Raw genomic sequence first — 22,065 nt, 5'->3', positions numbered from 1 at the left:
TTATGTCTAAACCCCTCTCGTTCTCGCCAACAACATCCATAGAACATCACCTGTTTCCCAAACTTTGGTATCATTTGCAAAGATGTGGTGGAAACTGAAATCGTCATATGAAAGTCTACCACAATCAGAGGGCAAGGCCGGAGGAACGTCAACCTCAGCGCCTTGGTTCACACATTGCTGGCTTCGATCAACAGTTTGGCTTGGCTTGACCAACCTGGTCACACTTGCTGTTCTAGTTTACAACCTCTCTCAAATTAAGTCTCGGACCGTTTTCCTACAGAAGTGCACTGAAAGCCTGTCGACGATTTGTGAGTACCCACCGATGAGTCTACTTCCCTCCCCTTCCCTCGAGCTCTGACTGATTGCGCATCAATGAAGCGCCGGCATTTGAGGCGGTCAAATACAAAGTACCGGAGCATTACAACGCTGAGTTCAGGCAGACTAACAAATGGCGTGGTCCGCCCGGGACGCACTCGAACGATGTCGATATCGCATGGCACGAGATTGAACTTGGGGCTGGTGGCATCCGCGTCACTGCCGAGGAACTAAAATTGCTCAACATGACCGACTCGCCGGAAATGCCATTCCACAAAGTGCCCGATGAACATGGAGGCGGTTACTTGGCAATGCTCGAAGTCTTCCATCTCCTTCACTGCTTGGTAGGCCCGTCACGTATCTTCAATGAACCATTCTTCTGTGTTGACGTTGAGCACTCTAGAACTCTTTGAGGATGGGGCTTTTCTATAATTATGAGCACTACAAGTTCTTGGACGAGGGTGTCCCTGATGAAAACATCTACAGCCACTTTGGTGAGTGTCATACCTCTCTGGAGCCAACGCACGAGGTTCGGATCTGACAGTACAGACCATTGCATCGACATGCTGAGGATGAACTTGCAATGCCAGGGAGATGTCACGCCGGCCTTGTTCGTAGATCCCCTCGGTAACCCAAAGCGACGAGACGCTTTACCCAACTGGTCGTCCATGCACACTTGCAGAGACTTCGATGCCATTCTGGACTGGAATAAGCATGGCCCAAGGTCGGTGCGGTGGCGCGATGCCGGTCCCAATCCATCTTGGGATCCCAATGTCGAGGGAGCGGAGCCGCCATTTCCGCCAGAAGGAGAGAAGGAAGAGCATCAACACTCATGAGCGGCTTCAATAACGGGACAGTACCATCAATCGATATGATTTTGGAAGCTTGCGTTGGGCATGATTGTAGTTGAGACCTTCTTCCTAGATGTGGCCCTCCAACAAAGTTGTAGGGATTGTCAAAACCCGTTGTATAGACGAGGTTGCGTCTTCCCTTGGGACATCATCCATCGCAATGCTCCAGTCTTCTAGTCCCCTTTTCGAAAGTATTCGGAATGTGTCGAGATTCGCGACGCCAGCGAGGGCATCGCTGTAGTGACGCCTGAAGGACTCCAGATCGTTCACTTCCACAACCACATGCCGAAAGAGGCTCTTGTCGCTTCCCATCAGTTTCAGATCCCAGAATGAGGCCTGGATCACATCAAGATCGAAATCAACCCAGACATATCGCGGCTTCAGGCCACCAGAGAAGGCTTTGGCATACAGACCGATGTTGCGCGCTTCTCGACAAGTCTGCAAAATTGCGGGCACAGTATTTGGCGAACGGCAATAGATCAAGGTGGACTCGAGGGGGCGACGGCGATGTTTCGCAGGTTCATCACAGGTACGGACGACCAGAGTCCGCGGCTCTTTTGCAAGGTGCCATATGTGAATGCGTAATTCGAATGGGAGCTCTGAGAATGAGTGAAAGGAAGCCATCACTGCAGTCTTGAAGATTTCGTAGATTTAAGGGCAGCTTCGGAAGGAACCTCACTCAAAGCAAGTCAGATGGGCTTGGAAGTGTAGGTTGATAATTGTCTGCTCGTTCTCTGGTGCTGCGACTGAGTGTGCCTGTCATCTGAATTTTGCGATTGTCAAGAGGCGTTCTTGCACAGAGCCTGTTGCAACTCAACATTCCAAGTTTTACTTGTGAGGAAATCGTGCATCACGTCATTGCTTGCCTTACCGGGCATCGTGCATGTGAGACATCTCAACAATCCCTATGAGGCTAGACATCATGTGATGAGCTTGCGAACGTCCAATCCCGAAAGACTAATTCGTGTCGGAGGATTGATAGCAACGCGCCTTACCTCATGAGCCAAGACCTGGAAGACCAAATGTGGTTCGACATAGCGATGGGAGGCTCTCGATGGGGATATGTGAGCCATACGAAGGTTGAAATGTTGTGCGAAGCTGCTTGTGTTCAACGACAAAGCCAAATTCCAACTCTGCAATGGACTTGAGCCTATCATCTTTCCAGTGCATTGTTAAATCACTTCTTGACACTGTAACTGTATTCGCCAGAACTGTGTGAGTTTCTGGTGCATAGTAGCCCGGAGCTGTCGTCCATAGTCGCGAACGAGATCAGCAACCTTTAGACAACTCGGAGAGGAATGAGCTCAAACAACACATTGCGCGGGAACCTTGGCATTAGCCGCGAGGAAGGAGAGGGTATTGCACGCAGTTACATAGTAAGTGACACATCGCACGTGGTGCGCGCATGTCGGCCGAATGATGCCACGGAGCAGCCCGAGTGACAGGCGTGGACTCCCCCGCACTGTTGCATGCCAAGCTTCCCGTTGCCCGAGGTCGTCCAGATTCGCCATACGATCAGCGGAAGCAAGATCTCATCTCCGCAGCAATTGTGCCGCGCCCTGAGTTAAACCTTGGCCATTCCAGGAGGTGCACGAGACGTCAATTTATAGAACCGAGAGTTATTGGTGGGATTGGCGTGGGGACATCGCGGCATTGGCGCCCTGCTTGGTGTCATCGCTTCTTTCGGCTCAGTCTCCGCCGAGATGCGACGATGCGACTTTGACAGTTTGTTAGAGGGGGAGAAATAGATTAAAGACTCATTTTCCATGGCGTTATATCAAGCTCGTTAGCCTAGTTGCCTAGACGGTTCAAGTCATTGGGGTCATTTTCGCGTCTTTTGATGTTGCTTAGCGTTTTCTAGCGAATTCCCAGTCGTTCCTGTCAAAACTCACAAAAGCTGCAAAATGAGAGTCAGCCAAGCTCTGTCCGTCATCGTCACGGTGTTTACGACGGTCTCAGCTATTCCCTTCGGTGCAGTTAGCGCACCTCAGACCCGTGATGCCAAGCCGCCCTACTTTCTCCTGACGGGCGATTCGACCGTTGCCATCGGCGGAGGCTGGGGAAACGGCTTCCTCTCATTTGTTGAGTCCCCGGCCGATGGAAAGAACTACGGCAAGAGCGGAGCGACAACTGTGTCGTTCCGGGCTCAGGGCATCTGGGATACCGTTATTGGCGAGGTGGAGGCGAACAAAGATGCGTTCAGCCCGATTGTCACGATTCAGTTTGGTCACAATGACCAAAAGGCAGCGGCAAACATCTCTGCCGCCCAGTTCCAAGCGAACTTGGAGAAGCTAGCCAATGAGGTCACGGCTGCAGGCGGAACTCCTGTGAGTGAATTAGTGATAGGAATGCATCCAACAAGCATGCTAACATTCAACGCAGATTTTGATCACGTCACTTACACGCCGCACGTTCAGCGGCGGCAAGGTCATCCAGAACTTGGAAACCGAGCGCCTTAGAGCCATCGCCGCCGCGGAGGCCGTGGGCGCGACGTACCTCGACCTCAACACCGCCAGCACCAACTACATCAACGCCATCGGAAACGAGAATGGACACAAGTACGACCTTGCTTCGGGCGACTCTACGCATCTTAACACTGCCGGTGAAACGGTATTCGGTCGTCTTGTTGCCGATCTTCTTCTCGAGAAGCGGACCGATCTTGCCACTTACATCAGGGAGAACAAGGCTCTTAGCGACAAGATCAAGGCTGGAGAGTTTGCGACGGGTGATGAGACTGACTGAATCTCGCGAGCATCTACCTTTTAGTACTAATCAGGGCGTTGATTATTGGTGAAGAAAAGTCTGCAGGTGGCAGAGCAAGTGTATATACGTGGATAAAACTGCCAAGCCTGGCTGATACATACAAGTCAATGTCCATATCAATCTCGTGCCTGGCGAGGTGTTTCTCGAAGAACGCGAAGCCAGTAAAGCGGACGAATGGAAGATAGCCCTCTAGATGCATAACCCATCTTGGGGCTAATTAAAGCGGAACAGGTAGTTGATGTGTTTGCCGCCAGCCTTCGCCGAGCCGAACGGTTAAGTAGACTAGTCCAGCACAGATGAATTGTATGCCAGCTGAAATCGTTGAAACCCAGCCGACGCCAATAGCTTCTATCAAAGGAAGACACACCGCAGTTGCAAGGCCAGCGCACATATATCGCATGAGGTAGTGACTGGCTGCAGAATTGTTAGTATCAATATCATACGCAGGGTCCAAGAACACGCATGTAACTTACCCGAAGCTTCCCCATTTTGATGTTGCATGACATCCAGAATGTAAGCATTCAGGCTTGGAAAGGCAGCCAACTGTGCGATACCTTGCAAAAACATGCAGATAATAGGAAGGGGGATGCCGCCAAACTTCTTGTCAAGCGTCCAGCCGTACAAAACCATGGATCCTGGCAACATCAGCCCGAGGAAGACAAGACTGCTTCGAAGTCTGTCCTCCGGCAAGCGGATGCCACGCTTCCGGATCCACGAGCTGACGGTGTAATCAGCCCATCGACCGCCAACCTGGCAGCCGATAACGTATCCCGCTCCAGGTGCAATATACAGCAACCCCGATTGCAGTGGCGTAGTAAGGTGAAACCTGGGGTTAAGCACGTATCGGATCGGGGTGAGTAGAGAGTACATATTCCAAACCAAGGATGAGGAAGCGAGGCACTGAAGATAGGTCAGCGGCTTTGCAGCAGTATCCATGCACTTGGCTACAATAGGGCGACCTTACAATAAGAAGCATATTTCTATTGCCGTAGATCTTGACCACTCTGACTGGGTTTCCCCATTGCCAAAGCTTTCTGCATTTCTCAAGTGGCCCGAGCCCCGTCAGTTCGCTCTCGCGAGACTGATGGAGTGTTTCGGGGAGGCAGAAGAAGACGAGAACAAGTGCAGTGGCAGCAAGTGAAGCTTGGATCCAGAAGATGACGCGCCATGAGGTGAAAGTGACTATACCACCCAGAAGCGGTCCAAAAGCCGGACCGACGGTGGTGCCACTCAAGAACCAGCCCAGAGAAGTGGCTCGCTCAGTCTGCAGTCCTGGTGAGCAAGTCCAGTCACACATCTTGAGGAGCGTTTGGTATGAATGATCTTACGGGGTGATAAATGTCAGAAATACAGCTGGACCCAAGGATGAGGAAGGAAGTTCCCTGAAACGCCGTGAAGGCCCTGAATGGGAAGAAAAGTTCTAGTTGAGGCGCCAAAGCCGTACCAATTGTGAAGACTAGAAATAGTGTCTGTAAAGATAGGCCTATGACTTGATTAGGAGTGTTCCAATGTAAGGTACCTGATCATGAACTCGGAACATACAGAGCGACGGCCGAAAATGTCGGCCCAAGGTCCCCAGATCAATGAGGAAAGGCCCATGAACGCAAGGTAGACCGCATTACTGATGCTGACCACATTCGCTGTTGTATGGTACGTTTCGACGATCTCTGGGACAGCCGCCAGAACGCATGTCGTTGAAGCCTGCGCGAGGAAGCCGCAAAATGCAGCGATGGCGGTGATGGTGCGCTTCTGCAAGGGTCTGAAGCGAGAGTAAATAGATACTTGAACGCGACCTTGGCCCCCGAGGGGTGCGTCTGGACTGACTGATGCCATTTCCCATGGGCTTTCTACAGCGATATGTTGTGGCCGTATGGAATTGTTGAAATAAGACCTGTAAACCCAATCCTACAGCTTTCATCCAGTTGATGATTTATCGCGAAAGAATGCTATTTAGCACAATTAGAGAGCAAGCCGATGTCGGGTGATACAGAGGGACTCATTCCAGGCTAGCTGAGTCACTGAAGCCTATTGAGTGACTGCTGAGCGATCAAGTAAAAGAGCCTGCTAACACTGGAAAATTGCTGCCATGAGTCAGACTCAATACCGGAGCGGCCTTCGTCACCGGCTGCCGGCTACCGGCGCTACGGCACATCGGCCAAAGGCATTCCTGCCGGCCGATGAACGCGCCCTAGAGTGGAGACCTACTTACGTCCGTCGCGTCGTGCGGACTGGAGAATGGGACGTTAGCAACTTGGCACCAGGAGAAGAAGTTGAGAGATGCTTGAATCCTCACTATTAGGGTCTAGAACACTCGGATTATTCCAGAATGCTCCATCGCATAATGTAAAACGTCCAAACAGCCGAGCACATCGCAGCTTTGCAACCAAAACACCGTGTCTGAGCGCCCAAGCACCACGATTCCCCGGACTTCCGCCAAGATCCGGGAGCTCACATCACTGGAAGAACAAGGGGGAGTTGAGCGATGCTCATTCTTCCACAAACACATGGTCTTGAACGATTTCTGTTGTATGGTATCAATGGAAGTAACTACATGATGCAAATTCCTCTGTTGCATTCCTAAGTACGTGGCAATTAGCTCTGTGCTCGAGTGCTGGGTTCTCGAGAGTAGACAAACCCCTTTGTCGCGAGCGACACAGATCTACCGATTAACAAATTAGCCAATTTGCGTCAAAAAGGCCCGCTGTGAAAGAATTTGTAACCTACACAGTTTTCAGCTCGGTCGTGTCTGCAGCACACCTGGCCTTCTTGGGGATACACGGCGCGCTTCGTGAGCAAAGCAGGGCTTGCGGCCGTCACGGCGGCAGCAAAAACGATGAGAGATAGTAAGAACTTCATCTTGGCAACGAGGCTAAGGAGAACCGCTGAGTTACTGAGTAAGTGGTCGCGTAACCAGGACCAAAAGACAAGGGAAGTCAGCGTGCAGAAACAGGCTGCTTTTAATGTCTTTCCATCACGGAGTCGTGGTCTCAACTCTTGGCACAGACTTTGCATGCGTTTTCAAGCAATTGAAACCTGTACCGCAGCGCATTGTTCTACGCTCGGACAAAACTTCACGTTATCGGCTATCAGCTGAACGCTAATCATTGCGAGTCCATGCGTGTACAACTCTTTGATGGAAATCGTCCTCAGCGCGTTTGGGAATCTGAATAAGTCCCTTAGCACATGGCCAGGTGCACAGTCAGCGACCTCTTTGCTCTAGTCAGCATGAATTGCAGCGCGCAGAATACTACAGAGAATGGTTGAGTTGCTTATTTCAATGACGTCAGGACTCGGTGGAATAGGTACCTAGGCTTCAGAGAATGACTCTAATTACCATTCGTTCCTTCAAGCCTACAGTGAGAGGTGGCATGAAGGGGCAATAGGTTGTATTCTAGGGATGATTCTGTATACATAGGCACACGGGGTGGTTCGAACAACCCACCTAATCTTCCTTCACCTGCCTCATTATGGGATCACGATATGGCGTCGGGCTAATGGCACCCTTGTCGAACTTGGTCACTTAGTATTTTTCTTTGATGGAACCATATTGGCTGAGATCAACTCATGTCAATGAAGAGGAATTTCCTCATTCCGTTGCATACGCCCCCGCTATACAAGATCTTTGGGGCTCTTCTGCCGTTCGTCTACAAAGACAGACACCTGCATCGTCTTTGTGATGCCTTCGCCACCACTACCATGGTCAGGAATAATGCTTTCCTGCGAGCCCATCTTGGATCCAAAGCCTGAGCGGATCGCCGCTGTATGTCGAGACTGGCTAAACATCTCAAAGTTTCCTTCCGGAGTGCGCGCCCTCCTTGACTTGCTTGCATTCTTGTTCCGCATGTACCCATCGTTATTGTACTTTGACGAGTTGTATTGTTCGACTGATGACCCAGAGAGTATGGCCTTGAATAGCGGCTTGAGGCAAGGTATCGAGGCTGCAATGATTGCTGTGCATATTTCGACGGTTGTCCTTGGAACCGCAGATGTTAGACGATGGAGGGTCGACGTTGATAGCCATTGAGATTACCGGGAACTTACCAGATTGTTATATCAGTGCTGTTGAATAGGAAGTCTCCATGTTTCCCATAACCCGACAGGAACGATATCTTGATAACTGCTGCTATAGTCGCACTGGTAATGGCTGTCAGCGAGGTTATTCTTGACACCCGCGCAGAATACTAACAAGATCCCGAGAGAAAGCACTCCGATGACGGCGGACTTGACTTTCCAATTTAGTTGCACCTTCCACATGATTGGTACCGGCAAGAGAGCGAAAAGAAGATCGGTCAAGACAGATACGCCTTACAACTGTTAGTCTAGAGAAAGGCGTAGCCTCCGTGAAGAAGGAGATTGTGTAACTTACTCGAGTTGAAGAAGGCGGCGAACTTAAGATCTGCTTGAGGAATGCACTTTCCTCCTTCAATAGAGAAATCCCAAGTGAATGCTAACGGCTGACATTGGAAGAAGACGGTTACTAAGTGATATCAGCGCGAGGTTGGAATCAACCCTCCAGTCAGACTGGAGCTTTGGACGTAGATCAACCCACAGAAGTTACCAACTGCCGAAAATACCGTAAAAATGATAATGCCCCATATGACGTGTCGAAACTTTCCAGATGGCGTTATTCGCAGAAGAAACATGCCTACACTAACTTTGGCCAAACACAGCGCAATGAGGCACAAAGGCTGCGTGACGAAATTGAGATGCAGGCCTGTGACGATGTTGCTCTTCGGTTCGATGTATTGAATGTGTCGACCTGCGCCATACTGGACCTCGGGAATGATGACCATCATTTCTGCGAAGATAGTGACCTTGACAAACACGTTTATCTTAGCTTCGACCTTCTTACAACCTGGCCCGCACCTTCGCCGACAGGCCGAACAAGAGATCTTACCGTAGCTGCGATCATGAAGTAGTCGTCAAGGCCGACAAGCCGAACCATCTTCGCCCTCACCCATATTCTCAAGATAACAACGGCCACAGAAAGGCCAACCAGAGTTCCGCACACCACGAGGATCTCGCTGCCTCTATTGACGTCGGGTGGAAAGGGGACCGAGTCGTCCATGACGGACTAGACTGCAGGGACAACCTTGAAAGCAATGATTCGGAAGTGCAAACAAGACTTCTTGGTGGTTAAGAAAAGTCTTGGTTTCCTTCCCCAGCTCAAGATGGCCCGCATGAGCTGGGCCACGCTGTCACTTTGTGGCACATGACTTATGTTTTCCCTTCACCATTTGAGTTCTCTCTTCTAGGTTGAAGGCTTGGGAGTATAACGATATTTGCCCACTCTCGGTGATTGAATCAGCTTCCTGTAAAGAATTTACCAAATTCCAGGGGTCTCCGAAGATCAACCAGAGCTGCGGAGTACATCTTGTCAAAGGTGGTCAAAGTTTCCAACATGGTTCATCTTTAAACAAATCCGCATCCGTACCACACCAGGAACATGTTGGCAAGGGTGACATCCTCCAGTGGGTCTATGAGAGTACCTTTCTAATATGTACCTACATGCCAGCGAATGGATCTGTCGCCACAAGAATATGTCAGAACAGGACTTCGACTTGCATCATCGAGACCATCTCTGTGATGTTCACAATGGGATCCGGTGTGGTGGTGCATCATTCGGTGATCAGGCTGCATCTGTACAGTTACGTGCCAAGATCCGAGTGCGGCAGTTAGTACTGCCGGCTCAAGAACCGTTGGCTTGGGTCAGGGGTAAGGCATGCTCAGCATAACGCAGCACCAGCGATTGGTAGGTGCCAACATTCATTGAATCCCACATTTGCCCTGCTCGAGAGGTTATGCTCGACGGGAACATCCGCGTCGCATATGAGCTGCCTTTTTGCGACAGTAACGTGTGTCAACTGGGCCTTGTCAACTGTGTATTATTTATGGCTGAAAACTTTGACTGGACTGGCATTGCCTGTTCTGTGATGCCTGCAGTGTGTTTACACAATGCACTTTTCAAGCCACGAATACTCACTAATTAGCTCATCCTTCATCGGGGAATTGGTCGCTGCAGTGACGAATGCAACTAGGTACAATCCAAGGATTGAACCGATGGGATACTGGAACGATCAATGCGTCCCATCGTGTTCATATTGACGCAGCTTGTTTTTTTGTCATCAGATGCTCCACACTGAACTCACACAATACATGATTTCCTCTCAGGTTCGAAGCCTTGCGGCAGGAGAACATAAAGGAATCTGGCATTGAGATGGCTGAGCGTAATTCCTTGACGTCTACTCCTTAACAGTCATTTTCAAAGCGAAAGGTAGAAGCCGTGATCAGGAAATCACCTAAGCAGGCTCCACGACCGAGGAACTTCAGGTCCGGGGCAACATGGAGCTCCGGAAGACAGGCCGATTAAGAAGCAACTCATGGCGATTACGACGAGTGATTCAATGGCTAGGGAAGACTCTGTCATGCAAATACGACTCGAACAATTTGAACATAAGTACTTCTATATCTTTCAAGGTGGTGTGCCGGCCATCCAAAAATCTTTGAGTATGCGCCGACCATCTGCCGACCCCGGCGCCCCGCTCTTCCCCCGGTAGATCGAACGGTATCTGCACCGGGACGAAGCGGTGGCTGCTCTTCTGTACACAGTAGAATGCTACTATCCCATACAGAGGTAAGTACGATGATGATCGACTAATACATAGTCACGGTTAACAAGTTGCACAGAGTCCATTGAGAGAAAAGTGTGCGGGTGCGGCAGGGCGGCACGGGCGGAAAGTGAGGTAAGCACCTATGCGGTGAGCTTGGTGAGGTCTTCGAGATAATTGAAAATTGAGTTGGTTGGTTCGGATACAGCCAGCCTTCTTGCCTTGCCACTCCACCGCAACATCGCAGGCATCTTGCATACAGCGCCGCAGGCCTGCATCGGTTGCCGACTCAAAATGATTTAGCATATTTTTGATCGAGCCACTGAAGCTTCCTATCGAAATGACTGTGGGAATTCTCCAACTTACCGGCATGATGGTCCGCAGAACCCCTGCTGCGTACGCTACTACGCTCGCCTTTATTAGTCTCGGTAACTGCTGGTCAGTGCCGGTGTCTCTCCCAACCTTTGTCGTGACCAGAGCGACAAACACTTTCTTGTGATCTGCATCTCATTTCAATTTGACAGAGCCGTGCAACATGAAGGTTTCGTCCGTCCTCTCGTCAGCCGCCCTGGCATCGGTCGCGCTCGCCGCACCCTCGGTCAAGCCACGCGGCGACTCGACCACAGACGGGGCTCAGTTTGCCGATCTCACTGCCAGCATCCAAGCCAATGTGGTCAAGTCACTAGAGGAGCGGGAGGCCAGGTTGAAAAAGCGCGGCGAATCAGCCAACTGCACGACAAGCAACATGGTTTTCCGCCGGGAGTAGTAAGTGTTGGAACTTGGGCTCAAAATCATAGTTGATGACTGACAAACAAACAGTGGTTCGCTTTCATTGACCGAGAGGCTCTCTTATGTGAACGCCGTCAAGTGTCTTCAAAGCCTGCCGCCTCGGACACCGGCTAATGTCTCTTCTGGTGCTCGATCTCGGGTATGTAATATTATCCCACGGCTTTGTCCGAACTTTTTTGCGCGGTAACCCGAGCTCGACTGACTCGTTGCATAGTTTGATGACTTTGTCGTGACCCATATTCAGCAGACCATGACGATCCACTACACGGGTAACTTTATGCCGTGGCATCGCTGGTTCGTGCATCTCTACGAGAAGGCCTTGCGCGAGGAATGTGGCTACACCGGCTATCAACCCGTGAGTTCAATCTCAATCTTTCTGGCTATCTTCCTTTTGTTAATAGTGAGATACCAGTATTGGGACTGGCCCAAATACGCTTCTGCACCTGAATTGTCCCCTATCTTCAACGGAGACCCTTACAGTCTCGGCGGAAACGGCGAGTACACCCCCCATGATGGGCCGGTCATTGAGCCGCCCGAAGGAATTGGCGGCTCAAGCATCCAGCTGCCTGCTGGTGTCGGTGGAGGATTCGTGACTACTGGACCTTTCGCAAACATGTCTGTCAATCTTGGCCCGGTCGGTGGTCTTGAGGGTACGGCGCCCGGTCCGGACGGTGGTCTAGGCTACAACCCTCGCGCCTTGAAGCGCGACGTGGGTCCGGCTATGAACCAAAGATATGCCAACTACACAACGGTGTTGAGTGAGTATCTCTGCCAGCGCCCGACAAGTGACGGCCGATGCTGACGGATCCTCAGACTTGTTGCTCAAGCCTAACATCTCGGAGTATAGGCTTTTGAGTGAGGGAGTCCCTTACACCCCTGAGATTGGACCTCATGGAGGAATGCACTACGCCATCTCCGGTGATCCAGGTGCGGACCTTTTCACGTCCCCCGGCGACCCTGCATTCTGGGTTCATCACGGTATGATGGACCGCATGTGGACTTTCTGGTAAGTCTTTTATTCGGGTGAATCAGCGTATCCGATGGACACTTCTAACATGTATCTCTCAGGCAAGCGCTCGATCCTGCTGCACGCCAACAGGAGTTGAACGGAGGTGACTACGGCCACATTACCTGGGCCAACAACCCGCCGTCCGTGAAAACTCAACTTACGGACGTCATCGATATGGGATACACGGGTCCCTCAATCAAGATTGCAGATGTGATGGACACCTTGTCGGGACCATTCTGTTACTTCTACCTTTGAGCATCCGACAAATATGGCAATGCCGATACAGCTCAGGGTCTGGATGAATATCGGCAGCTTATTCGATGAACATGGAATGATCAACTGAGAGGTATTACATAGTGTCTAATGATGTAGATATGAAGCTACGAAGATGCGATATCATGCAATGAAGGGTGGCGATCTTGATGAACGCTGCAAGAAGACGACAATATTACGCCATACGACGCATTTCCACTTCCCTTTGCGCAAGCTGTCTAATGATTGTACGGCATCCAATCACAACGGCACATTCTGACTAACCAAGCATAGACTTCAGCCATGTTCGCGGCCCCTTCTCAGAGTCGTGCCCCTCAACACCCTTGTGCGAGCCCTCGATGATCTCGGTATCAAGCGGCAAAACTCCCAGCTTCCTTGCTTCATCATCAGTGAAAGTCGCATAGTAGTCCACCTCATCGATAACACCGGCTTCAGGAGGGGGCCAGATGGTGTTGATGCCCAGATGTAACAAGAACGATATAGCGAAGCCTAGTGGGAACGCCAGGTAGTAAAGATTGATCCAACCCTCAGCAACTTTGACGCTATTAGGTGTAACGCTAGCAGCGAAACCTGGGAGCTGTGTCGCAAAGCCGCACACCCAAGCGATGAAGGTTCTAGGGTTGAAACCCTTATAGTAGTAGAAAGAACCATCTGGACGCGGGTGGTAAAGGTCTGACAACTTAATCCTGCGTCTACGGATGATGAAGTAGTCGCAGATCTGAATGCCGATAATGGGACCAAGAAAGACGCTGTAAGCGGAGAGAACGCTGATAAAGACTGCTGCCGATGACAGGAGTTCCCATGGGCAGAGTGCAATACTCAGCACGAGACCGATGTAAGCGCCGCGTCTGATGTTGATGTACCGACAGAACAGACCAGACAAATCCATGCCAGCGGAGAAAGCATTATCAACAGAGTTGATACTCAGTTGGATACAGAGGAGACCAAGGCCAGCAAAAAAGGCACCCGCGCGGCTTTTGGCGTTGTAGTTCGAATCTAGCCATGCTTGAACGATCAAGGGCGGGTTCCAAATCGGCTCGCCGTAGATAACGCCAGTTGCCGAAGCTGCCAAGCAGCCAAAGGTAGGGAAGATGGCTCCAAAGAAGATGATGCTGAACCATTGTCCGAAGACCTGGTCTCCGGGCTTCCGAGCAAAGCGACAGTAGTCCGGCTGGTTGGTCAAGCCGACAGCAATACTTCCGATAACTGTGGTGATGCCATGGACGATTTGCCAGCCAAGTTCGCTTGACGACATTTGCTTTGACCCTTGGCGAACTAAAGACCCCGCTTCGCCGGCTGTTGCCAGAGCCCAAATCATGATGGATATGAGGGTTATTGAGGAGATGATGTTGAAAGCCAGAAGAAGTTTCTGGATCCTCTCCGGCCGGATGTAAAGGATGGGAATGAGGAGCACGTTGAAGATGATCCAACCGATGAAGTCTTTGGTGGTGAGGTGCGAGGACTCGGGGAATACGTTGCCTAGAGATTCGAATGATGGGAAGATTGCCGAAAGACTGATGCTGGTGAGCGCTAGGTCACGTAGAGGCGATGGGTGCTTTGGTTGAGAGGTACTCACCAGTTGACAACTGTCAAACCTCCGGTCCACGACTGTACAGCAAACCACACCAGACTGAGAATGATTCTCTGGATCAGGATGATGTACTGTCCGTACACGCCCCAGATGTATCGGGAAACGACTGGAAATCCTATATGCCAATGTGCGCCGACATGTCCATTGAAGATGGCAACGAGGGCGATGATAACCTTGCCAATGACGATGGCAATCACGCTCTGCCACACAGAGAGTCCAGCAGCGACAAGGGATGCTCCGAGTTGCCAATTGGAGACTATTACACTGTTAGTTCATCAAACAGCTTTGTCGTCAATAATGATTCACTGACTTGCAACCTGATTAGTCAACCAGAATGATATAAAAGTTGAAGTTGTCCATCTTCGACGGCTTGGAGGAAGGGGTCTGATGTCTTCATTAATCCATACGTTTGATTCGGCTACATCAGTGTCGGGCAGCCGAGCCCATCTCAAAAAGCCACTGAGGCCCATGTTTACAACTTTGAATCTATCGGACTTGCACAAAGTCTCAAACCCGAAAGCTTCCAGTCGCGCTTGAATGAGGGACATTCGCTTTGTTTAATGGATTCGCACCCGGCGAGAGTCCACGCTCACGCGCATCTTGCATGCAATTCCTCCGTATCGGTAATGCTTCTGATACGTTGCATCGGCGCCCGCTTGGCAGACCTTCGCGTCATCCAATACCTCGGCCGATAACCCAAACACCAGCATTTTGTATGTGTAGTTATCAACTTAGGGTATTTCTTATCGTTGGAGAATGCCTCCAAACACCGCTTAGGTGCGAAGCTCTTATCATAGTTTCACGCGAGTGTGGAGCGAAGACGGTGATAAGAACGGCATTGGGCAAAGTCTGGAGATCAACAACGCAGGGGATCCAAGTTTACCCCGCAACATCATCGTTCGGCATCTGGTGTCCGGGCCTTCAACTGCATGGTTCCACGGAGTAGCCAAGCGGTTGTACCTGCCCGATTATCATTCACTATCTATCCTTTGCGCCGTCATAAAGACTAGTGGCAGAGAGTATCTGACCGTGGCCGTGGCCTTGGGAGCCCATTTAAGCGCTTCATCCGCTTAGACCACATACCTGTGGGATAATCTCCGACAACACGAGCTTTGGCCAAGAATTTGCGACGTTGCCATCGGGGTCTGTTAACGCGAATAGCTTGGAGCAAAAGAAATGAGCGCTGGTTAGGTATATGAGACTGGTACAATCGTACTGAACCGAGTTGCTGAACTGTAGACCTGGGCAAAAGCAACAAGCTGGCAATATTGCAACAATCCGAGCTGCTGTCTGACTTAAGTACGAACATGGGAGAAATGCCACCATCACAACGTACTGTTCGAATTGGTGTTGATGTTGGAGGTGAGTCTAGAAGCTCCAACTGCCAGCTAAAAGCACAACAAGTGTCCAACCCCGGAGAGAACAGTCTATATGTTGAAGAGACGCATCTTCTTATAAAAAGACCTGGCTGACAGCGTGATTTCGAAGGAACAAACACGGATGCCGTCGCAATCGATTTAAGCCTCCAAAATACTGCAGAACGCGGGGTTCTAGCGCATTTCAAAACTCCCACGACCCCCGATGCAAGCGCAGGCATCGAGACCGCCGTTAGCACTGTCCTCGCCGCCGCCAGCTTGACAGACTCGCCGGAACGTATCGCAAGTGTGACCATCGGAACAACACACTTTATTAATGCAGTCATCGAGCGTGATGTCCGTCGCCTGCAGCGCGTGGGTGTCCTCCGACTTAGCAAATCCTTCTTGCGTGAGGTGCCCGCTTTCGCCGAGTTCCCTCCGGACCTAGCAGCCGTGATCCAGTCTTACGTGGGCATCGTCGACGGCGGATTACACATTGATGGCTCACAAGAGGCGCCGGTGGTGGAATCTCAGGTCGTTGCCGAGTGCGTCAAGATCCGCGAGAGTGGTGTCGGCGCCGTTGTGGTATCTGGTGTTTACTCACCTATAGACGAAGTCTTTGGGCAGGAGGAAAAGGTTCGCGACATCATTCTCCGTGAAGTCCCTGGCGTAGACGTTGTTTGCAGCAAGGAAGCTAGTGCGAGCATTGGCTTCATTGAGCGAGAGAATGCTGCCATCCTGAACGGCGCTATCCTGCGCTATGCAAGGAAGACTGTGAGTAGGTTTCGTCTTGCAATGAAGAGACTCAACCTATCTTGCCCTCTTTTCTTGACGCAAAACGATGGCACCATCCTCGACGCGGCGTCTGCGGCCAAGATCCCAATTCGGACGTTCTCGAGCGGTCCAACGAACTCGATGCGCGGCGCGGCATACCTCGCGGGTCTAGACACTGGCGGTGACAGCTCTGCTATCGTGGTCGACATTGGCGGGACTACATCTGACGTTGGCGTTCTGCTTCCGTCAGGTATGCCGCGACAAGCATCAGCATACGTTACCGTGGCCGGAGTAAGAGTCAACTACTCGATGCCTCATCTTCACTCCATCGGTCTCGGAGGAGGTTCCATCGTCAGAAACGTAGATGGCAAAGTCAAAGTTGGCCCAGAGTCTGTCGGACTCGAGCTGACCACACGCGCACTTGTCTTTGGCGGAGATGTTTGCACGACGACGGACATCGCAGTCGCAGCTGGCAAAGCAGTCGTGGGCACAACTGAGCACGCCAACAGCCTAGATTCTACCTTCGTAGAAGAGGCAATTCTCCGCATCAAAGCACTGCTGGAGGGTGCTGTTGATGTTATCAAGACTTCGCCCGACCCCGTCCCGGTACTCCTCGTCGGCGGAGGTGCCATTTTATCACCGGAAAGCCTGAAAGGTGCCTCCAAGCTCGTCCGACCGCCCTTCCACGATGTTGCCAACGCTGTCGGGGCTGCCATTGCACGAGTATGTGGCGCTGTTGACATCGTGCAGGGAACAACTCACCAGACAGAAGGGCAAGCCATCGAGAATGCGAAGAGGATGGCCGTCGAGCGCGCTATTGCTGCTGGTGCGATCCCGGAAAGCATCAAGATTGCCGAAATCGAGACGATGCCGCTACAATACGTCGCCAACCAGATCCGAACACTTGTCAAAGCAGTTGGCGACATTGACCTCCATGCCAAGTTGGAAGTGGTAGTCGAGGACGCAGGAGAAGAGGACGGCGAGGAGCAGGTTGAAGCGACCAAAGACTTGACCCGGGCTACCGTGGAAGAAGAAAAGATCGACCCAGCCAAGTACAAGCCGACCGTGACTCGGAATGCGAGCGGTGTTTCGGAATGGCATATCACTGAAACTGACTTGGAGTATCTTGCCGATGGCTGCTACGTGCTGGGATGTGCAGGTGGTGGGAGCCCGGCCGCGTCAAAGATCCAGCTTCGGAACATGCTCAGAGCCGGATACAAGATGCGTGTCATTGAGCCATCCTCGCTGAAGGATTCAGATGTCATCTACTGGGGGGGTAAGTAGACTGATCTCGTCAACGCATGGCGTCCCATTGATTGACTGACTGCGACTAGGCCACATGGGCTCGCCTGCTGTCTCCATCGAACGACTGCAGTCAATCGAGACGGTAGATGCGTTTAAAGGCTTGATGGAGTACCTTCGCCATGACAAGTTCGACGCTGTGATGGGTCTCGAAATTGGTGGTGCCAACGGCCTCGAACCTTTCCTCGTTGGCTCGTCCCGATTCTATGATAGCCCAATCATTGACGGCGACTGGATGGGCAGAGCGTACCCGACGTACTGGCAAACCACATTGGCCGTACATGCCCCGTTGGAGTTGGTACCGTGTGCCATCGACTCAGGTGACGGCAAAACAATCGTCATGACCAGAGCGCCCAACGACGAAATTGTTGACCGTGCTCTTCGCGCCTCCTGCTCTGAGATGGGCTCGCGTGTAGGCATGGCAGCCAAGCCGACGACAAGCGATAAGGTTAAGAAATTCGGTGTTCTGAATACCGTCTCTCTCGCATGGCGGATCGGGCGCTGTATTGCGCTCTGCCAAGCGACCAACACCATGAGCACGATCGCCGAGTCCATCATCAAGGAAGCCGGTGGTCTTGAGGCTGCCAAGGTCTTGTTCAGGGGCAAGATTATGAAGGTTGAGAGGCGCCTTTTCAAGGGCCATTCTTACGGTGAGGTGCATATCGCCGCCTTTGAGAGCGGCGATGACGACGAAGCTGCGAACAACAAGGAGAGGGTTGCTGCCGTCGCGCAAGGGGGCACGATGAAGATCCCTTTCAAGAACGAGAATATCCTGGCAGAGCACACTGATGAGGGCGACAAAACTAGCATAGTGGCTGCTGTGCCAGATCTGATCTTAATCTTGGACAACGAGTCGGGCCGGGCTCTCGGAGTGCCTGAGTTCAAGTACGGGTACAGAGTCACCGTGATTGGTATTACTTGCTCGCCGCGATGGACCGAGACTCAAGCTGGTCTAGACATTGGTGGACCGAAAGCGTTTGGGTACGACATCGACTACAAACCGCTAGGGAAATATGTAGAGCCTCGAAGTGTCCTGGAAGAGTACTCCGATTAGGTTCAGAACAGATGATAGGCATTGGAAATTTCGGGACCGTCTTTAGCAGACAAATAGAATTAGATTTGCAAAACTACGCTTGAACCCGCGCAGGAGGTAAATATTTGGACAAGACCTCTGACTAACAAAAGAAACGAATGACAATGAGCAGAGGTAAAAATGGGGTATAACATGAACCAAAATAAGACACAAGAAAAATAACACATCATCCTCTCATCAGTATGACTAAGATAAACCTTCACAAAAGAAACAACTCATCCTCTCAATCCTGGTCGGGGTTCGACTTGGCACTAGAAGGCTTCTCAAACGTAACCTCCTGAGTCACCACAGTCGTAGTCCGAATGTGTCCGCGGACGTGCTGCCCATCCATCACACTGTCCCTCTTGCTCTTCACTCGGGACATTTTGTCGAGGCTTTCGGGTGCTCCTGTGCTAACGCTGACGGTGTACTCAGCCGACGTCTCGGTCTCTTGGCCAGATAACTCAACTCCGTCTTGGCGATTCAATCCGTCTGTGCTGCTCATAGGTCGATGGAATCCCAGCCCGTGCATGAAACTAGCCCTGTTGTTGCCTTCGCTTGCTTGAGCATAAGGATTGCCGTATTTCGATGGCCTGCCACTGCTCCTGAACTGCAGTGAAGACGCGTTGAAGAGGCGTGGCAGCAGAGTAACGAAGATCGGTCGGAGGGTAGGAAGGCATGCCGCCAGAATACCGATAGCGACCTCGAGGAAAGACCATGTGGCGGCGTCCACGTTATCCCAGTAAGGGTCTTTGGTATCTGCAGCAACGCGGAGAGTTCGGATTCTGAGTGCAGAGATGATGCATGTACTGTTGAAAGACGATTTAGAATAATAACTATCAGGGGAGTGTGGATGAAAACTTACAAGAATCCGAGACAGAACACAACGAGTAACATTCGCTTCTGCTTGCGAGGGAGTTGCAGCGAGTTGATGACCGGAATCGGCATGCTGAAAATGGCAAAGTCGGCTACGAGGTTGACTCCGGCCATGGTGTACCAGATGGCAAGGAAGTCGATGCAGCGGCCTTCGATGGTCGAATCCCAGAAAGCGGCTACGGGGAGACACATCATAGGGAGAAGGAAGGATAGCATGGCGGTCCACGAGATCATGAAAGCAAGACCCCACAGCGTCAACTTCTGCATAATGTCGATGGCGAAGATACGGCGGTATTGTAATAAGATAGAGACCTTAACGAGGCAGGTCGCGATGTTGTACACGATGATCGAAGTATAGAAGGACTGATATTATTGTAAGTACAGGTCCTGAGTAAGGGTGTTTCCAATGGATCTTACCTTCATGTAAGGAACGTAGTCCTCTGGAGGAGGAACCCAAGAGTGAAATCCAAGACCCCATTTGCTTTCTCGAGAGTCATTAGTCGAGGTTCCGACTCAGGTGTTCTTTGAACTTACCGAGACCGATGGCAACAGCTGAACCAATGAGAAACATCTGAAAAGTATCGAAATGAGCCGCCAAATCCACGCCTCAGAAAGACGATGTTATTGCTCACCTGGGCAACCACCATCACCGAGTCGTCCAGCCCAAACGTTCGCAGCATCTTGACCCTAGTGTAAACCCTGAGACTAACCGCCGCAGTCGACAGAACTGATCCGACAGCCAGAATGGCAACTATCTCTCCAAATCGGGATTGGCCATCGAGGGCATGGTCGATGGTGCTGACGGAGGCCTGTTGCTGAGTCTCTTGTATCGCGTTGAGGTTTCTAACGAGGACGTTTGCCGCCGCCATGTCTACTAGACCTTCAGATGACGTGCGTAGGTGGCGTAATGCTAGCTGATTTGTGAAGAACCAAAAAGAAGAAACAAGCCTTCATCTGTGATTGAAGAACATAGGCCTTCAGTCATCCTTATTGTATTCTCTCACCTCGCCTGGGAAATTTGCCCACCTCAGATCGAAACCCCAGCAGCCACAGGCCGTGTTTTCACCTGCAGTGGTGCAAATTTCGAATTGTTGGGTCATCTCTGCGGACATGGATACTCCCACTCGGCTGAACGTCGTAATAGAGGCTGAGTGGGAAGAGAGCGCGCACTAGTCACTTAGTCGATGGCCCAAGATCTTCCGTGGGGTAGCATTGGTGCCCTCGAGGCAACTTTGACAGGGATCGGCCATGATGAAGCCGTGAGAAACCAATCCGGGGAAGGGAATGAGATTCCGCCAAGCGTCGCGATGCAAGGGCCAACCCCCCATGTATACGACCTCTATCCCGATTTCCAACAGACTCGACACGCAAGGTGGCAGGCCGACATGGCCGCAACTTCATGAGGAGGGGGAGGTGCTCCGGATGCACTCACTAGCCAATTGCGGCTGCAGTCTCGACTGGGTTACAGATCGCTAGATGCCTGTCTGAAGGATTGCTGCAGAACATAGGGCCCGAACTTGCCCCTGAATCCAGCAGGAATGCGTAGCGCGGTATGTGAAATGTACCAATCGGCGACCAGACTGCTTGTCACGAATCCTGCGTGTAGCCGAGTCTCGGAACTTTATTCGACGCAACCTTGAAGTGAAGAGCGGACTGTCGCCAGTTCGGGTGGCCTTTGCATGTTCGGATGAAGACTCCCGCAAGATCCGGTGGCTTGAGAAGGTGGACTTGGCCTCGTTTGTGTGTGGCCGCCGACTGAGCAGAATACTTTATCGACGCCGTTGAGTCGGCACCGGGAGCTGTCACAGATCGCGGCCGACCGTGCAACCATCAACGTCGGCACTAGCAACAGTGTGTATCATCGATCTCAAACCGACTTCTTCTTTCGCTGTGTTCATTTCCTGCGTGGAACCTTGGCGGGCGCCCGCCCAATGGTACGCTTTGAGTTGCGCCTTGGATCAAATGTCTGTGGGTTGGTCTCGTTTCTAGCGTCAACGGTCGCTCTTGGAGGCCTGCCTCACGCGCACGTCCTGGGCAGCTCTGAAACCGTAGCTCGGCGATGGCGCAGACACGCGAAGTCCACGTGGTATTTGGCAAGATTGATCAGCAAATGCAGAAACTTCAGGAGCTTCCTGAGGGTTGAGAAATTTCCGTACAGCTGTATCGGCGTATCAGCCATCATGTGTGAGTTTGTGATCTTGGCAGAGTTCAATAGTGAGCAATAACCCTTCGAGATCGCAATTCAAGCGCCGATCAACTGCAGTTTGAGACCAGACGACAGGCATCGTTCCTCCACGCCGGAAAGAACGGCTACTACGGAGGCGGGGGAGATCATTGTGCCAAGATCATTGGTAAGCCCTATCGAGACCAAAAGCCAGGTGGGATTTCGTCATTCAGTAGACACCGGTAGTCTAATGAAAATCGTTGAAATTATCGGGTGCAGGGTAGTGAATAAAGATTGACAGGGGAAGTTGCCGATGATCCAAG

General features: G+C 51.5%; 9 protein-coding genes across 9 annotated transcripts; 4 read left to right on the top strand and 5 right to left on the bottom strand.

The window, feature by feature from the left end:
- Positions 1–82: 82 nt before the first annotated feature.
- On the top strand, positions 83–1,322 carry BDZ83DRAFT_778218 (uncharacterized protein; the record flags this gene model as incomplete). Its single annotated transcript, XM_060515500.1, has 4 exons — positions 83–308; positions 379–659; positions 719–809; positions 865–1,322. The coding sequence occupies 4 exons, from the start codon at positions 83–85 to the stop codon at positions 1,149–1,151; spliced, it is 885 nt and encodes a 294-aa protein (XP_060364925.1). The 3' UTR covers positions 1,152–1,322.
- Positions 1,194–1,938, bottom strand: BDZ83DRAFT_321873 (uncharacterized protein). The gene has a single exon (XM_060502375.1). The coding sequence runs from the start codon at positions 1,788–1,790 to the stop codon at positions 1,236–1,238; it is 555 nt and encodes a 184-aa protein (XP_060364924.1). The 5' UTR covers positions 1,791–1,938; the 3' UTR covers positions 1,194–1,235.
- A 1,132-nt stretch (positions 1,939–3,070) lies between these two features.
- Positions 3,071–3,908, top strand: BDZ83DRAFT_651836 (GDSL-like Lipase/Acylhydrolase; the record flags this gene model as incomplete). The annotated part of the gene is made up of 2 exons (XM_060510483.1): positions 3,071–3,493; positions 3,549–3,908. The coding sequence occupies 2 exons, from the start codon at positions 3,071–3,073 to the stop codon at positions 3,906–3,908; spliced, it is 783 nt and encodes a 260-aa protein (XP_060364923.1).
- A 372-nt stretch (positions 3,909–4,280) lies between these two features.
- Positions 4,281–5,762, bottom strand: BDZ83DRAFT_577793 (major facilitator superfamily domain-containing protein; the record flags this gene model as incomplete). Its single annotated transcript, XM_060505052.1, has 4 exons — positions 4,281–4,829; positions 4,894–5,193; positions 5,258–5,412; positions 5,468–5,762. 4 exons carry the CDS (start codon positions 5,760–5,762, stop codon positions 4,281–4,283), a joined length of 1,299 nt encoding a protein of 432 aa, XP_060364922.1.
- Positions 5,763–7,538: 1,776 nt separating this feature from the next.
- On the bottom strand, positions 7,539–8,997 carry BDZ83DRAFT_577678 (uncharacterized protein; the record flags this gene model as incomplete). The annotated part of the gene is made up of 5 exons (XM_060505044.1): positions 7,539–7,902; positions 8,116–8,233; positions 8,296–8,376; positions 8,479–8,743; positions 8,827–8,997. The coding sequence occupies 5 exons, from the start codon at positions 8,995–8,997 to the stop codon at positions 7,539–7,541; spliced, it is 999 nt and encodes a 332-aa protein (XP_060364921.1).
- Positions 8,998–10,909: 1,912 nt separating this feature from the next.
- On the top strand, positions 10,910–12,789 carry BDZ83DRAFT_699493 (uncharacterized protein). Its single transcript, XM_060511413.1, has 6 exons — positions 10,910–11,302; positions 11,357–11,465; positions 11,541–11,681; positions 11,739–12,084; positions 12,140–12,332; positions 12,395–12,789. Exons 1-6 carry the CDS (start codon positions 11,073–11,075, stop codon positions 12,588–12,590), a joined length of 1,215 nt encoding a protein of 404 aa, XP_060364920.1. The 5' UTR covers positions 10,910–11,072; the 3' UTR covers positions 12,591–12,789.
- Positions 12,790–12,867: 78 nt separating this feature from the next.
- BDZ83DRAFT_719616 (NCS1 nucleoside transporter) lies at positions 12,868–14,669 on the bottom strand (the record flags this gene model as incomplete). The annotated part of the gene is given in 4 exon segments (XM_060512196.1): positions 12,868–14,070; positions 14,083–14,122; positions 14,185–14,455; positions 14,510–14,669. The coding sequence occupies 4 exon segments, from the start codon at positions 14,667–14,669 to the stop codon at positions 12,868–12,870; spliced, it is 1,674 nt and encodes a 557-aa protein (XP_060364919.1).
- Positions 14,670–15,292: 623 nt separating this feature from the next.
- On the top strand, positions 15,293–18,731 carry BDZ83DRAFT_699489 (hydantoinase/oxoprolinase). Its single transcript, XM_060511412.1, has 3 exons — positions 15,293–15,561; positions 15,688–17,604; positions 17,663–18,731. The coding sequence occupies exons 1-3, from the start codon at positions 15,507–15,509 to the stop codon at positions 18,682–18,684; spliced, it is 2,994 nt and encodes a 997-aa protein (XP_060364918.1). The 5' UTR covers positions 15,293–15,506; the 3' UTR covers positions 18,685–18,731.
- Positions 18,732–18,733: 2 nt separating this feature from the next.
- Positions 18,734–20,592, bottom strand: BDZ83DRAFT_621546 (uncharacterized protein). The gene is made up of 5 exons (XM_060508275.1): positions 20,211–20,592; positions 20,113–20,149; positions 19,996–20,063; positions 19,568–19,941; positions 18,734–19,511 (listed from the first exon to the last, which is right to left on the bottom strand). Exons 1-5 carry the CDS (start codon positions 20,445–20,447, stop codon positions 18,947–18,949), a joined length of 1,281 nt encoding a protein of 426 aa, XP_060364917.1. The 5' UTR covers positions 20,448–20,592; the 3' UTR covers positions 18,734–18,946.
- Positions 20,593–22,065: the final 1,473 nt, after the last annotated feature.

This window comes from Colletotrichum acutatum, assembly GCF_030867785.1.
Source record: "Colletotrichum acutatum strain CBS 112980 chromosome Unknown BDZ83scaffold_47, whole genome shotgun sequence".
Lineage (NCBI taxonomy): Eukaryota > Fungi > Ascomycota > Sordariomycetes > Glomerellales > Glomerellaceae > Colletotrichum > Colletotrichum acutatum.
Note: the sequence above shows the minus strand (reverse complement) of the source record. Positions and strands in the feature narration are given on the sequence as shown.

Excerpts from the sequence above, each read along its gene's own strand:
- BDZ83DRAFT_321873 (XM_060502375.1), bottom strand. The coding sequence starts at position 1,790 with ATGGCTTCCTTTCACTCATTCTCAGAGCTCCCATTCGAATTACGCATT.
- BDZ83DRAFT_699489 (XM_060511412.1), top strand. The coding sequence starts at position 15,507 with ATGGGAGAAATGCCACCATCACAACGTACTGTTCGAATTGGTGTTGAT. Across the intron at positions 15,562-15,687 it reads AATTGGTGTTGATGTTGGAG|GAACAAACACGGATGCCGTC; the intron begins GTGAGTCTAGAA and ends GTGATTTCGAAG. Across the intron at positions 17,605-17,662 it reads AGATGTCATCTACTGGGGGG|GCCACATGGGCTCGCCTGCT; the intron begins GTAAGTAGACTG and ends GACTGCGACTAG.
- BDZ83DRAFT_699493 (XM_060511413.1), top strand. The coding sequence starts at position 11,073 with ATGAAGGTTTCGTCCGTCCTCTCGTCAGCCGCCCTGGCATCGGTCGCG. Across the intron at positions 11,466-11,540 it reads CTTCTGGTGCTCGATCTCGG|TTTGATGACTTTGTCGTGAC; the intron begins GTATGTAATATT and ends CTCGTTGCATAG. Across the intron at positions 12,085-12,139 it reads CAACTACACAACGGTGTTGA|ACTTGTTGCTCAAGCCTAAC; the intron begins GTGAGTATCTCT and ends ACGGATCCTCAG.
- BDZ83DRAFT_621546 (XM_060508275.1), bottom strand. The coding sequence starts at position 20,447 with ATGGCGGCGGCAAACGTCCTCGTTAGAAACCTCAACGCGATACAAGAG. Across the intron at positions 20,150-20,210 it reads CGGTGATGGTGGTTGCCCAG|ATGTTTCTCATTGGTTCAGC; the intron begins GTGAGCAATAAC and ends GATACTTTTCAG. Across the intron at positions 19,942-19,995 it reads ACTACGTTCCTTACATGAAG|TCCTTCTATACTTCGATCAT; the intron begins GTAAGATCCATT and ends CAATAATATCAG.